The 13370-nt window shown below is 41.8% G+C and overlaps 1 protein-coding gene across 8 annotated transcripts in view; it reads right to left on the bottom strand.

Moving 5' to 3' along the window:
* Window positions 1–8132, bottom strand: part of PHLDB2 (pleckstrin homology like domain family B member 2) — an 85147-nt gene extending 77015 nt beyond the window's left edge. For 6 of the 8 annotated variants that reach the window (XM_040621218.1, XM_040621219.1, XM_040621220.1 and 3 more), the window contains exon 1: window positions 6767–8116. In XM_040621218.1, the coding sequence (XP_040477152.1) occupies window positions 6767–8101 (1335 nt within the window). In that variant the 5' untranslated portion in view covers window positions 8102–8116. Of the gene's footprint in view, window positions 1–6766 lie in introns of all 8 variants that reach the window. The other 2 variants (XM_008706600.2, XM_040621225.1) reach the window with 1 other exon arrangement.
* Window positions 8133–13370: the final 5238 nt, after the last annotated feature.

Here is a 13370-nt window from a genome sequence, read left to right as displayed (position 1 = left end):
AAGGGAATTGCCCCATTTCTGGAAGCATAAAGAATGCATTTGTGCTGAGATATTTGCATTCTTTTTCAAAGGGCTTCGTGGTTACCTGGAACCAAGTGCATCAACTTAAGTTTCGGATGTCTGAGAAGGAGGGCAGAACCTCCAGCCATAGAATAAGGAAAGCCAGAATGAATGTCATGCATGGGTATCAAAAACATTCATTGACTCTTTTCAAAAACAGGTATACAATGCCTCCCATACTCTTATCATCCGCTAGGAGGTGGTTATACAGCAGTGAACAAGATTGACACAATCCCAGCCTCGTGCAATCTAAAACTCTTCAGTGGTCAAGAGCTTTCAGAGAAGTTATTGGAACAAAGTATCTTCCAAACAGTACCGAATTGCTGACCCAGACATTTCATCGATTCCAATAATAATACCGCGGGAATATTAACATCTTCCTTGAAAGAAAGCCAACCTTATCTTCAGGATGGTAGAGCATGTAGAAAATTAGAAACCTCTTCTGTGGTGCCTTGTGAGACTGGCGTCACATTACGACACGTTTGAGAAATGAATGGCAAGTGCGGCTCTACGTAGTTCCATACGGCGACAACGCTGTTTATCAAGGCACCGCAGAAGACTGCCATCAGCCCGAAAGAAAATATTGGATTGCTACAGTGCAATTTGTGGGGATCCACTGGTTCCTCACAATAGCACACAGATGCTTTTGGCATTGTAACCAAATGAATACTCTTAACAGCAGCCGGGTCTGCTAGAGTTTTTTATCTCCCCCTCCTCCCCCCCGCCCCCCGCCCCGTCCCGCTTCCAGTCTTTTTAAAATGTCTTTCCCCTGGACCTTAAGAGGCACTAGATGCCATCCCCACCTCTATCTTACTGGGAGGGAGGCAAATGAGAGCAATAACAGCATAGCCTGTCTGCAGTACAATTATTTCCCTAGCCTCTAGAACATCTAGTTTGTCAATGAATCAGCACTCTAGCCTTCTGGAGATAGCTTATCCATTCATGTCCTCTACTTGGAAAGCAGCTCGGAAGTGAAGACTTTACACAACCACAGACCAGCCCAGAAGGAGGTCACGAGGTCTACGAAGAGCAGTGCACACATTTCAGGCACACAGAGCCCCCTCAAGACCTCACTTGGACCCAGTAACTCTTGGTTTGGAATATTTTAAACAAGGCTTGATATCTGGTTTCTAACATCATAAAAATGAAAGAAACGGCTGGCATAATGACAAAGGCAAGAATTGGCGGCTGAGGGCAAGAAAGAGGGAATAAAAATGATAAAAAAAAAACCAAACATCTCGAATAGCACAGCAGTTGGAGGCCATTTAATGTAGACTCAAAGTGGATTATTATGCCTCATAAATAGGTCCTTGGAGGTTCATAATTAGGGTTCAACCTTTAAGACTCAATATAATTACCTTGAGTTTTCAAATAAAGATTTAACAAGTAAAAAAAAAAAAAAAATCCAGATGAAACACTGGTATAATCACAGCTTGGCTAAAAAGTGCTACAGAAATTATGTTTAGTGAACCAGCCTTACTCTGCTTGGCTTCCTCACTAATGAGTTAAATAACTCTTTGGCATCTATTCATTTTATACTCGTGTAAGAGTTCTGTTTCTTTTTTGAAAATTATGCTTTGACATTTTGGAGGTGCCTGTGAAAAGTCCAAGTACACTCGTCTTGTGGAGTCAATTAAATGGCATTTTTCACAAAATAGATCTCATGGGCTGGAAACCCAGGTGCAGCTTCTCTTGCCTGCTGGAGTAAATCCCAAATGGCAGGGGAACTTTACCTTCCCTGACTTGCTGTTTTCTGAAATTTTTGCTTTCCTGGCTATGCTTTGTTTCTGTTTGATTCTTGGCCAAGTTTGACCAGGGTTTTGGTTTGCACACAAACCAACAGTTATCTCCACTGGTGGCAGCAATGAGGGGGGATCTGGTTTTATGGTCTGGCCACGTGTGATCTCAGGTGGAACTGAAATTTAACCTTGCTCAGGTGAGAGATGACTGAACATTTGTGTTTGCTGTTGTTTTAAATTGTTGGTAATTTTTCTATCTGTGAGTTCAACTCAGGACAATATTTTGTGCCCGGGGAAAAGTGAGCATTCTCTTGAGATAGGGGACAGGGAAATTTTATGTTCCCGTGTCTGCTTCTGATCTGTAGCTGAAGCTACAGAACTAAGCTTTAAGTTCTTTGTCTGAGTCTCTGTACCTGAGGGGAAAAAACCGCTGTGTATGCGTGAAGTGTTTTCCTACTTCCCAAGGATAGTAATATATTAAAATAAAGAACCTCTGTTCTGATTGCTTTAGAGACTAATAGGCATTTAGATAAATCTAACATTTCCAAAATTAAGAAAATAAAATGAAAATCTAATAATTAAAATACGTTCACATTTTAAGAAAAAGAACTTTCTCATCAAAAAATGCTGATTTCAGAAGTATTGTTTTTCCTTAGAAAACAAGTTTATGTGATCAAAGCAAACTCTCACACAAGTTAGACTGATATGACAACCTGGTTTAAAAAACAACTATATGTTTTTTCCTTGTTTTATCAGTGTACAGTATAATACATGTGCAATTTCCTATTTTTTTAGAGAGTTATTCATTTAAGAGAAAGAGAGAGCATGAGTGGGGGAGGGGAAGAGGAAGAGAGAGAGAATCCCAAGCATATTCCATGCTGAGTGCAGAGCCCAATGCGTGACTCAATCCCAGGACCGTGAGATCATGACCTGAGCTGAAACCAAGAGTCAGATGCTCAACCGACTGAGCCACCCAGGTGCTCCTGTAATTTCATACTTAAAAAATGTTTGGATTTATTTTATCACAAAGGGATTAGTTTATCTGAATTTTTTAAATGTCATAATATTAGTTTGCTAAAAATGTAAGCTAAGATCACTTCCGTATAATGTTTTAATTTAAGAAAAATCTAAAAGTTGTGCTTAACTAAACTGAATTATAATTGTGACACACCTTTTTATATCAATAGTAATTATGTTCTGTGATGTGTCAGTTTAAGCATAACTTCCAATACCTTTAAGTTACATACTTTTTGTCTTAAAGTATCCAGTCGTTCCAGAATTGACAGAAGACCCTGAAGAACAAAAGTTGGTGAAAATTTAAAGGTCTGCACAAAGGAAGCTTTATTTGACTTGGTTTATAATACTCACAATAGTAAGTCTATAAAAATGTAATAAAATGTTAAAATTATGGCAAAGTTTGCACAACTTTGATGGGTTTATTCATAAAGTAATTTTAAAAAATGTAATGCATGACAAATACCCTATTAACATAAAACTAAAATGCGGTTACCTATATTGAAATAATAGATTGATCTTGGAGAAATCAGCCTATGCTTATGAAGGGTAATAAAAGGTTATTTTTCTACATAATCTGCCCAGAGAGCAGAGAGATTCAGTATCTCACAAGGGTAACTTTTTTGTGCTTTGAGCTAACTCAGACATATCCCTGAATATTCAAAATGACAAAAAAGTTCCTCATTTCCTAATGATTTAAGATTTCTTGTTTATTATAAAATAATCTATTGTTGCTTTATTCAGTAGGCAAACTGCAAATATTCATTGTTCTCATGCATCCACAATCCTATATTAATCATGTAATGAAATCTCCTCTAATTAATATTTGATTTTGCCTTCCCAAAATCAGACCTTAAATTCAGAAAAAAAAAAAAAGTTTTCAAGATATCTTTTATACCTGAACTATCCTTAAGTTTTCCCAGAGGACCCCTGGGCAAGCACAAGATTTGTTCCTTACCCTTATGAAAAGAAGAATGTCAGAAATAATTAGGTTTGCTCTGCCCCTTATTTATGAGTAGCTCAACACCACCAAAAATTGCATAGGAAGATCTGTCCAATCAAATGAGAAGCTCAGCCTTCCCTAGGCTAATTTTGTATGGGTAAAATATTATAATATAACTAAAGTCCGGAGATGGCGTACTTTACAGAAAGGTCCTGGGTGTATGTCAATATCCTCACTCTCCGTGATACGTTCTTACCTTCCGGGGAAACACTGATTAAATAAGACCAATGTCCTAGGCCCTGATAGAGGATTTTAACTCTCCTTCTGGCTGATTACTGTTTGTGAACTTAACCACAGATTAACCAAGCCACTTACTCTTATCCTCACCAAGTGGTCTCTCCTTTCCTCTCATGTTTGCTTACACACTCTGCTGTCAGTTATAGACTAGAATGTGCCTTAAACAAAGAAAGAGTCTCGGAGCCTGGTGGGCAGAACTTTACCAGATACTCTTTCTTCTTCAATCTTGAGATTTCAGAGAACAGACTTGTGAGTAGAGGCTTCTGAGCTGACATGACATAGGCAAGCACAAGACAGTAGGAGGTTGGCTAAGTCACATTCTCAGGACTTCTTTTAGTCCACAAATAGATGACTTCATGAAATCAAATTAATGACCCAAAATGCAAAGGAATAAGAATCATATAGAACTCATCGAACTGATACTGGAAATCTAATTTCCGTATGTATCATGCAAAATCATTGGCATCATGTGCAATGTTCTACTGTCTAAACGGGGAACACCTTTAGCATTCATCTCCATCTATCTCTAACCCTCAATTTAGTCGACTCTGATTTTGGGAACTACAGGAAACATTACTGCAAGGGTAGTTTGTTCTCCTTGGTCCCTCAGAATTCAGAAACAAATATTTTTTCTAAGTCACTATTTTTTAAAAGCAATAACATTACTTGCATAGGCCCAATAAGAATCTATCTTCCCTTTTACTGCGGCGTCATTAGACAAATGGATTAAGCAACAGAGGCCCAAACCAGAGCGTCATATTTAAAAATAAGCCTCATTTCATCGAATATCATAAAGCCCATTATGAAGCAAAAAAGGGTTCTAACTTCATATTCGGAGCCAATACCCATAAAGTTCTCCCAAGAAGTTGAGCGGAGACCTGTTTTGTGATTTACGAGGCACTGACTTCACAGGCAGTAAGGAAGGTCATTCCTGGATTGCCAGGAACTTTAGCAGATTTGGGGAAACTGGAGGAACGAGAAATTCACCAACACTTAAAAGTGCTAAAGATGAAACCTGGAGGTGATTTTCGAGGTTGGTTTCCTGCCCTTGGAGCAGAAGAGGAAATAGTAGCATCTCAGGAAGATCGCGGAAGTGAGGGAAGCCATTGAAATGCTCTCCGAGATTCCTTAATAAATTATCCAATGGAAGTTAACTTTCTGGCTTTATTAATAATAGTTGTTCAGGGACGAACGGTATAGCATAGGGGATACAGTCAGTGGCATAGCGTTAGTTGTATGGTGACAGATGGCAGCCACACTTGCAGTGAGCATAGCCTAAGGGATAGGTTTGCAGAATCACTATGCTGTACACCTGAAACTAACATACCTCATGTAACACTGTGCATCCGTTATACTACAATAAAAAAAAAAAAGAGCTGCTCAGCACACTATAGAGCCAGATTTGCTGTCCCACTTACAAGAAGGCTTTTTCATATGCTAATTAAAACTTCTCCTGAACTTATGTCATTGAATCAAGCCCAAATACAATGCCTTTTTGTGACCATGAAAAATCTCTGGAGATGATTTACGATAACAGGGGAAACGGTCATATTGGAGCACCATCTAACAGACCCACCCAAGGAATACAGAATTCTCTAAGGGTATGCACATTCGTTTTCATTCACTATCACTGATTTGGCTATCTGTAAGGATAGATATTAACTTATCAAACACTACGAGTGATGCAAATGATTCTTTTCCTAAAATTCCAAACAAATTTTGTCCTGGACAGACGCAAACGGTTCCTGTCCATTCAAATCCAAAGGTTACAATGTTATTACCCTGTAGGGCACGGTGAGCTTGTGTGATTCGGAAATCGTACTCCAGCACACCTTCTTTTAGCAATGAAAATACTTTTGCTACTCTTATACTTCTGCAAATCAGCTTTATCACCTTGCTGCATCCCTCATTAAGGAACAACTCACCATTAATGAATTAAAATCATCTCTGACCCTGTTCGTCCTAAAAAACCAAACAGACAAAAGAGTCTATGCTTAAAAGAAAAAAGAGTAAGAATGCGGTAGTCTGTCCTCATTCATTAATGGGACTCTCAAGGGATGTTTCCTTCCTTCTTACTATTTTCAGTATTTCCCACAATAAGCGTTAAGTCCTTCTTCAATAGAACAAGACAACTCAAAAAACTTTTCTGAATGTGTAGTTGGGTGTCACTATGTAGTAGGAGACATTGCTGAAGGGAGTATGTGTGTGTGGGGGGTGTGTATGTGTCTAGCACAGGAAAAAGGTTGAGCAACATTTAGCTGACCTTTCAACCTTCCAGACCACTTGCTCTACAGAAAAGTTTACTGCCGACGTCCTAATGAGTCACGATTTCACCGATTATTCCTATCAGACCATGCACATGCCAATCTGATGGCATTTGTACTATAAATCAGTGTTTACTCACCGTCTTAAAGCAAAGTTTGTTAAGACTTATAAGAAATTCAGTGAAGTTCACAAGTACTTGGTCAGGTTTATCAAGCATCTACACTTGACTCTGCAAAGCAACTTAATATAACACTAGGTACAGGCAGGACTTCAAATACCCACACGTGACCAATGACAGGGACTGAGAAAGGGAAGGACGACAGAATTCTGGAAAGGCACAGCAGTGGCTGGGCACCTGGAGATCCTACAGCCCATGCATATCCTTGGAGTGTGTCTCCAAGAAGCCGCTCAAGGGAAGAGTGAGGTCAAGTCAGATGAAGAAGATTACCAGTCGCTCCATCTCCTGCTCCCTGAGTCTCTCCTCCCGCTGCCGCCGGTGATAATCCATCAGGTCGTCGCGGCCCGAAATGGAGCTGATGCTGCTTTTCCTCTCCCGCAGGACGGGCTGGGGAGTTCCTGAGGCCTGTCGGAGGCTGTCCAGTTCTGCATCATCGAACTCGACAGACCCACAGGAGAAGTTCCTCCTGGCGGCGAACACTCTGTCCGGCTCTCCGGGAGGAAACGAGTGACCTGGGCCGGGCCCGGCGTAGGGGACCCTGTCAAGGTCATCCGAGGTACAGGAGGAGGTGGAGGCCAGAAGCATCTTCCGAGCCACTCGAGGACTGGCCGGGACGCTGAGGGCGGAACTGACGTAAGAATGGCCCTCGGACGCAGAGGGTTTGTAGGGTAAGGCCCCTGAGCTCAAAGAAGAAAAATTCAGGTAATTGTCGTTGTCAATGATGCTATGAGGTAGATCCTTTTCCCCCAGTTTCGTTCGTTTGGCATTGCCCAGAGAGTGTCTGGGAGGCAAACTGAGGGGCGTCAGCTGGTTGTCGGTGGCCCTGTGCAGCCTGGGGAGAGAGCGGCTGTAGGCGCCCATGTGACTCAGGCTGCTGCCCGAATACTTCCTAGTTCGTAAAGCGAGGTTTTCAGACGCCGGCTCCTTGTGTCGGCTCAACTTGGGCTGAAGGGTCAGGTTGTCCTGGATGCTCATTTTCCTGGCTTGCTTTGGGCTTGAAGGCATGCTCGCCGCCCCCGATCTGCTGATGGGAGAGGGGCCCCTGTCGCTCAGGGGACTTCCATTCCACATGGCCAGGAGCGAGCCGGAGGCCTTTCGGCCTTCCAGCCCCCCGAGAAAGTAGACATTGTCGTGGGATTTATTCCTTGAGCTATATTTGGAATAGGGAGGCTTCTCTGCGAGCCTCAAGGACCTTTCACTGTCCCGGCCAGTATAATGATCAAAGTCTGCTCTCCCAAGTGGGTACCCACTGAGGGAGGGGGAGGTGCTGAGTAGAGGCGTGGGCGGTTTCATGGAAATAGTCTTGTCAGTTCCATCGCACGAGAACTGCTTGCTTCCCTGGATTTTGGCCAGGGAGGGACTGCTCCTGACAGTGGATCCCAGAGGGGAAGGGCTTCTCTTAGCAGCCACAGGTTGTGAGAGGGTTAAATAAGAGCCAGAATAGTCTCCATTGGCTTTAAATCTCAGGCTGGAAGAATATTTCTTCGGGCTCAGGCTCTCCATCACGTTTGGGGAATTGTCCTCGAGGGAATTTGCCACAAAGCCCGCCTCTAAGCTACCATTTTGTAAATCGAGCTGCTTTTGCATGTGGCTATGCTCCGCCATGATCTTCTTGGAATCTGTAAAGGACAAAAATAAAAAAATACAAAAAATAAAGTTTTACTTAGCAAAGAAGATCGAAAAAGACCAAGTACGCGTCAGCCTACATCTGAACAAAGAGTCTTGCAGTCCAACCGGATGTAATTAACAAACACAAACTCTGTTTTAGTAACAAACCTCACAAAACTACTGCAAAATGAAGAACCATAAAGAACGTTTATCTGGGGGGGGGGGCCTAGGTGGCTCAGTCGGTTAAGCCTCTGCCTTCAGCTCAGGTCAGGATCCCAGGGTCCTGGATCGAGCCCTGCGTCGGGCTCCTTGCTCAGTGGGGAGCCTGCTTCTCTCTCTCTCCCTCTGCTGCTCCTCCTGCTTGTTCTCTCTCTCTCTCTCTCTCTCAAATAAATAAATAAATAAAATCTTAAAAGAAAAAAGAACACTGATCTGGGATGCTTTTTGTACAAAAGAAAAGTAACTCAAGAGACCATGGGTGATATTTGAGAAGAACAAATCCCTAACAAAATACAGGTGAGACTGGTCCATAAAAAGACCATTTCCCGTCAGTGTTCCGGTGGTTGGTAGACCACCCGCTTCCCAAGTACCAGGCAAACACCCAACGTGGTGATGCAATGCACCCTCCTTTGGATGTCTCTGCTAGAATCGTTAGCGGCTCAGAAGTGATGTCCTGAAGAGACAAAATTCACCTTCTGGCACACAAAGAAAGCTTCACATTAGACACTGATCAGTAACATTAGGGTCAGAAGATGACTCTTTAAAAAGGGCTATGAGAGTTACCCTCTCAAGAGAGATGTCATAAAGCTCCTGCACCCATCTGAAAACAGCAGGTAATAGAGGAAACAGAGAAAAGAGAGCTCCCGAACTACTGCCATATCAGGGTTAGGAGGCAGTATTTAAAACCTGAAACTGGAGTATCTTCCAAGTTCCAGGTACCCTAAAAGACTCATGCTCATCTTGATCTCACACGATCTCCTTTTGTGGAAACACTCTTCTCCCTTCTTTGTATCCATTTGAACCCACCCATCCTTCCTGGCTCAGATGCAGACTCTATCTTCCATGCTTACCATTTATTAAAAAATGTATGCACCCAGAAGAGTATTTTTGGACTCTAGTCTGAATTACATTAACTTGAGAAACTAAAGTTTTAGGTTATGAAAACATACTTTAAATACAAATTATCACTGCAAATGAGAAGGCTTGTATTTGTAACTGATAAAAATGTATACTTTGCAGATTATCCTCAAAGCAAAGACACAGTCTAAACATTCTCATTGGACTGATGCACTGCTGAGACCGTCCGACACCTCAGGCTCCTCAGACACTAGATATTACATCCCTGGTCTCTGTATCAACAGAGTCGCTCACAGTGAGTAACCAATTTTATAACGTGCTTGTTTCCATAACTAGGCCACAAGTTCAAGGAAAAGGGGGTAGATGTAGTATTTCCATCTCATCTCCAGCCTCTCCTGACTCCCACAGACCCACTGGTGAGACACTCAGAGAACGCTGGCTCTTAATTTCTGTTACAGCCTTCCCCCACTGTGTCCTAGCCAGGGATCGGGAACTTCGTCTTGTTGCTCAGCTTTGCAGACTTCTGGGCAGATTCAGACAGTATAGCAGGGAACTGCTTCCTATCCAGGCTGGGGCCAAGAAATAGTCTGGGTGCCTAAACCCTAGTGATGGGCTAAGTACCCATCATCTTGTAAAGCTCAGCTTCCCCCAGTAAGCTCTGCCTTGGGTCCCCTATCCTCCAACCCAAATCCCTGCTCTGGTGGATTAAAAGCATGATTATCTTTTGGAGTAGACCTAAAAAAAAAAAAAAGAGAGAGAGAGAGAGAGAGAGATTCTCCTTTAGAACTGCCTCCCAGCTGGAATCTGGTCCTGCCGTCTGGCTTTTGTCAGCTCTTCAGTCTTCAGGGACAGTGCCATCTCTGCCCCAAGCCAAATGCCCCTTTCAGCAACTATCTATGACCACCAGCTATGACCTTGAAAGCAACAGGAGCCTGGTTTGAGACATACCTCCCTCTGCCCCCTTGGAGGACTGAAACCAAGATGACCTCCAGTCATGTTCCCCTCTGTTCTCAACTACCTTCATCTCCGCTTGGTCGGCCATGCTGAAATTCCAGCAAACCTTGGCCAATTCCCTCAAGCTAAATATTTTCGAAGTGAAGAAACAAGGAAATAAATGGGCTCTGAGGACATTACAATGTTATTTATTATGGGGGGTAAATAACCCAAGTGCCTAACAATAGGGAAAAAGTTAAATAAGCTACAATATTTCATATGGGTGAATATTACACACTCATTTAAAATAATTATTTTGAGGTATAATTTATAGCATAAAAAGTGCATTCATATAATGTTCAGTAAATTTCAAAAGCCATATATAAATGAGTGTAGTTTTCTTATATGTACACCCACCAAACACATGGATTACACACAGACACTCAGGCCAAAATCCTGGAAGTCATCACTGATATCTCCAACCAATGTCTCCTCTATCAATCCCATCCCTCGTCTATCATCTCCTTGCTCATTTTATCCATCAATAAATCTTACCAATATTGTCCCTAAAACATAGTCTTGTTCTGATCATTGCTTGCCATTTCCACTGCCCCTCCCCCCATTATGAGCCAATATCTTCTCCTGCTTTGTCTATATGCCTATTCTGTACCAAGAATAAAAACAACGGAGTGGAAGAAATCATGCCAAAAAAGTCAGTCGTGGTTTTATCTGGGTGGAGGTATTACTGGTGATTTTTAATTCACCTCTCATACTAGTTTGTACTTTCCACATTTTATGCACTCTGAGTTGCTTTGACAGTTAAGGGGGGAAAAACAGTGTAAAATACTAGAGTATAATCTCTAGCATACTTCTCTTTTTAAAAATTTGCATTTATTTTATTTTATTTTATTTCAGCTTTATTGAGGTATGATCGACAGATAAAATCATAAGATATTTACAATGGACACAGTGGTGATTTGATGTACATACATGTTGTGAATGGATTCTCACCATCTGGTTAGTTAACACAAATACCACCTCAGAAACACGTGTGTGTGTGTGTGTGTGTGTGTGTCTGTGTGTGAGAGAGAGAGAGAGAGAGAGAGACAGAGAAAGACACAACACTCAAGTTGTAAATGAGTTGGTAAGAGGGTACAGACTTTCAGGTACAAGATGGATTTCTGAGGATCTAATGTAAAACCTGGCAACTACACTGTAGTTGAAACCACTATTATATAATTGAAATTTGCTAAGAAAGTAGAACTTAAGTGTTCTCAGAAATACTTCATGTTTAAGTCAATTAGGTTCTCATTTTTCCTAAGGACTTGTCCAACTGTTGAGCCAGATATTAACTCTTCTAAAAAAGGTTCTTGGTCAGACTAACTTCATATGTAAATATTTGATGACTTCAACATTTTTCCCAATTCTTCTTAAAGACTCAGGCAAAATGTTAATCGCACAAATGCACCCATGCCGTACCCTAAGCATCTGAAAAACTACAAAATCAAACACAACGCCTTCCCTAATAAGAATAAAGTGAACAGGGGCGCTTGGGTGGCACAGCGGTTAAGCGTCTGCCTTCGGCTCAGGGCGTGATCCCGGCGTTCTGGGATCAAGCCCCACATCAGGCTCCTCTGCTATGAGCCTGCTTCTTCCTCTCCCACTCCCCCTGCTTGTGTTCCCTCTCTCGCTGGCTGTCTCTATCTCTGTCGAATAAATAAATAAAATCTTAAAAAAAAAAAAAAAAGAATAAAGTGAACAAAACTGTTACAAAAAAATTCCCAGAAGCCTGCTGAACACAGATTGTACAATATTATTAGCATCTTCATCTTCTAAAAAAAGTAGTTAGCAGGATACATATTTGAAGTGGTTCTTCTTATTGTATGGAAAAATTTAAAGTCCCGCCAGAAAGTTCTAAGTATTTTATCCATTAAATGGTTCTTAGCTGCCCACCGTGTATCAGATACTGATTCATGTATTAGTGGCACTCGCTAACATTCCTGTCCTCCTCCTCTCAGAAACAAAGAGGTGTTGCTCTTCGACACCCCTGTGACATTGGGTATGGCTATGTCTCTGGCTTTGATCAAGGAATTTTGAGAGAAAGTGACATGTCATTTCCAAGCTGAAACATGAAGAGCTGGGGCATGATTCACTCTTTCCGCCCCCCTGCCAAGATGACTAGAAAGCACCTAAGTTTATGCAGACTTTATTAGTCTATACCCCTCAACGAGGACACCGTGAAACAGGACGCTTGCCAACCCAAGACTGTCTTAAGCCACGGAGATTTGGGAGTTGTTTGCTGCTGAGAAGGTGTTAATCTTCCTTAAGTTCTCAACTATAAACTAGGCTTTCAGCTGGGCACTGGGAAGTATGTGGTCATATACCACTTCCTGCCTTTACGCAGCTTACAATCCAAAGGGAAAGACACTCATATGAACAAATGATTCCCATACAGTGTGACACGTGCCTTAACAGAGAACTCACTGACACACTGGTAAAGGGGCATGGAGGGGACTAACCCAGTGAGAGTGGGAGACTGTGGAAATCATGGTGGAAAAGAAATGACAATACAGTTAAGTCCCACTGAAGGAAAGGGAATATGATGACTACTACCTAATGGTAGCATAAGGCCACTTCTATACCTAAAATTCTGTGATTTTAAGGGTATAAACAAAATCCCAAGCCCAACAGACGTTAGACTACTGGCACATGCAGCAAATGTCCTGTCTCTGATGGAATTAATAACAAAAATTGTGTAGGGAAAAAGAAATGGCTATTTTCTATATAACGGTCCTTTCTGAAAGAAGTCTAGCATGTAACTCTTCTGGGATGAACTGTATTTAATAGCCACTTCTCTCTCATAGTGATCGAAACCCTTTCCCATCTCTACCACCATGTAAGAGGTATCCTCAAGGGTCCAAGCCATTTGCCTACCCTAAGAGTGGTTTAAATTGGAAAGCAATCTTCCAACCGTTTAGGATATTTTAGACAAGACTGCAAAAGGAAATCCATGAGATACTAGAATAGACGAGAAGAGAATTAAAGTCAGTCAGTGGGGAGACTTTGGTTTTAAGATAATGTATACAAAATGGGAAACAGAGCTGACTTAGAAGAATTCCCACAATGTGCAAAGACGGCAATCCAGAAAGCAAGCCAGAGCACACGTGACTAAGCAGAAGTCAAAAATTAAACAGTGAGTCCAAACGCTGCACTTTAAATATTTACTCTGTTAACAGCACAGAGTTGAAGGGTTTAA

The sequence above is a fragment of the Ursus maritimus genome, unplaced genomic scaffold (assembly GCF_017311325.1).
Source record: "Ursus maritimus isolate PB19 unplaced genomic scaffold, ASM1731132v1 scaffold_4, whole genome shotgun sequence".
NCBI classification, from domain to species: Eukaryota; Metazoa; Chordata; class Mammalia; order Carnivora; family Ursidae; genus Ursus; species Ursus maritimus.
The sequence above is the reverse complement of the archived record's forward strand: the minus strand, read 5'-3'. Positions and strand labels throughout refer to the sequence as shown.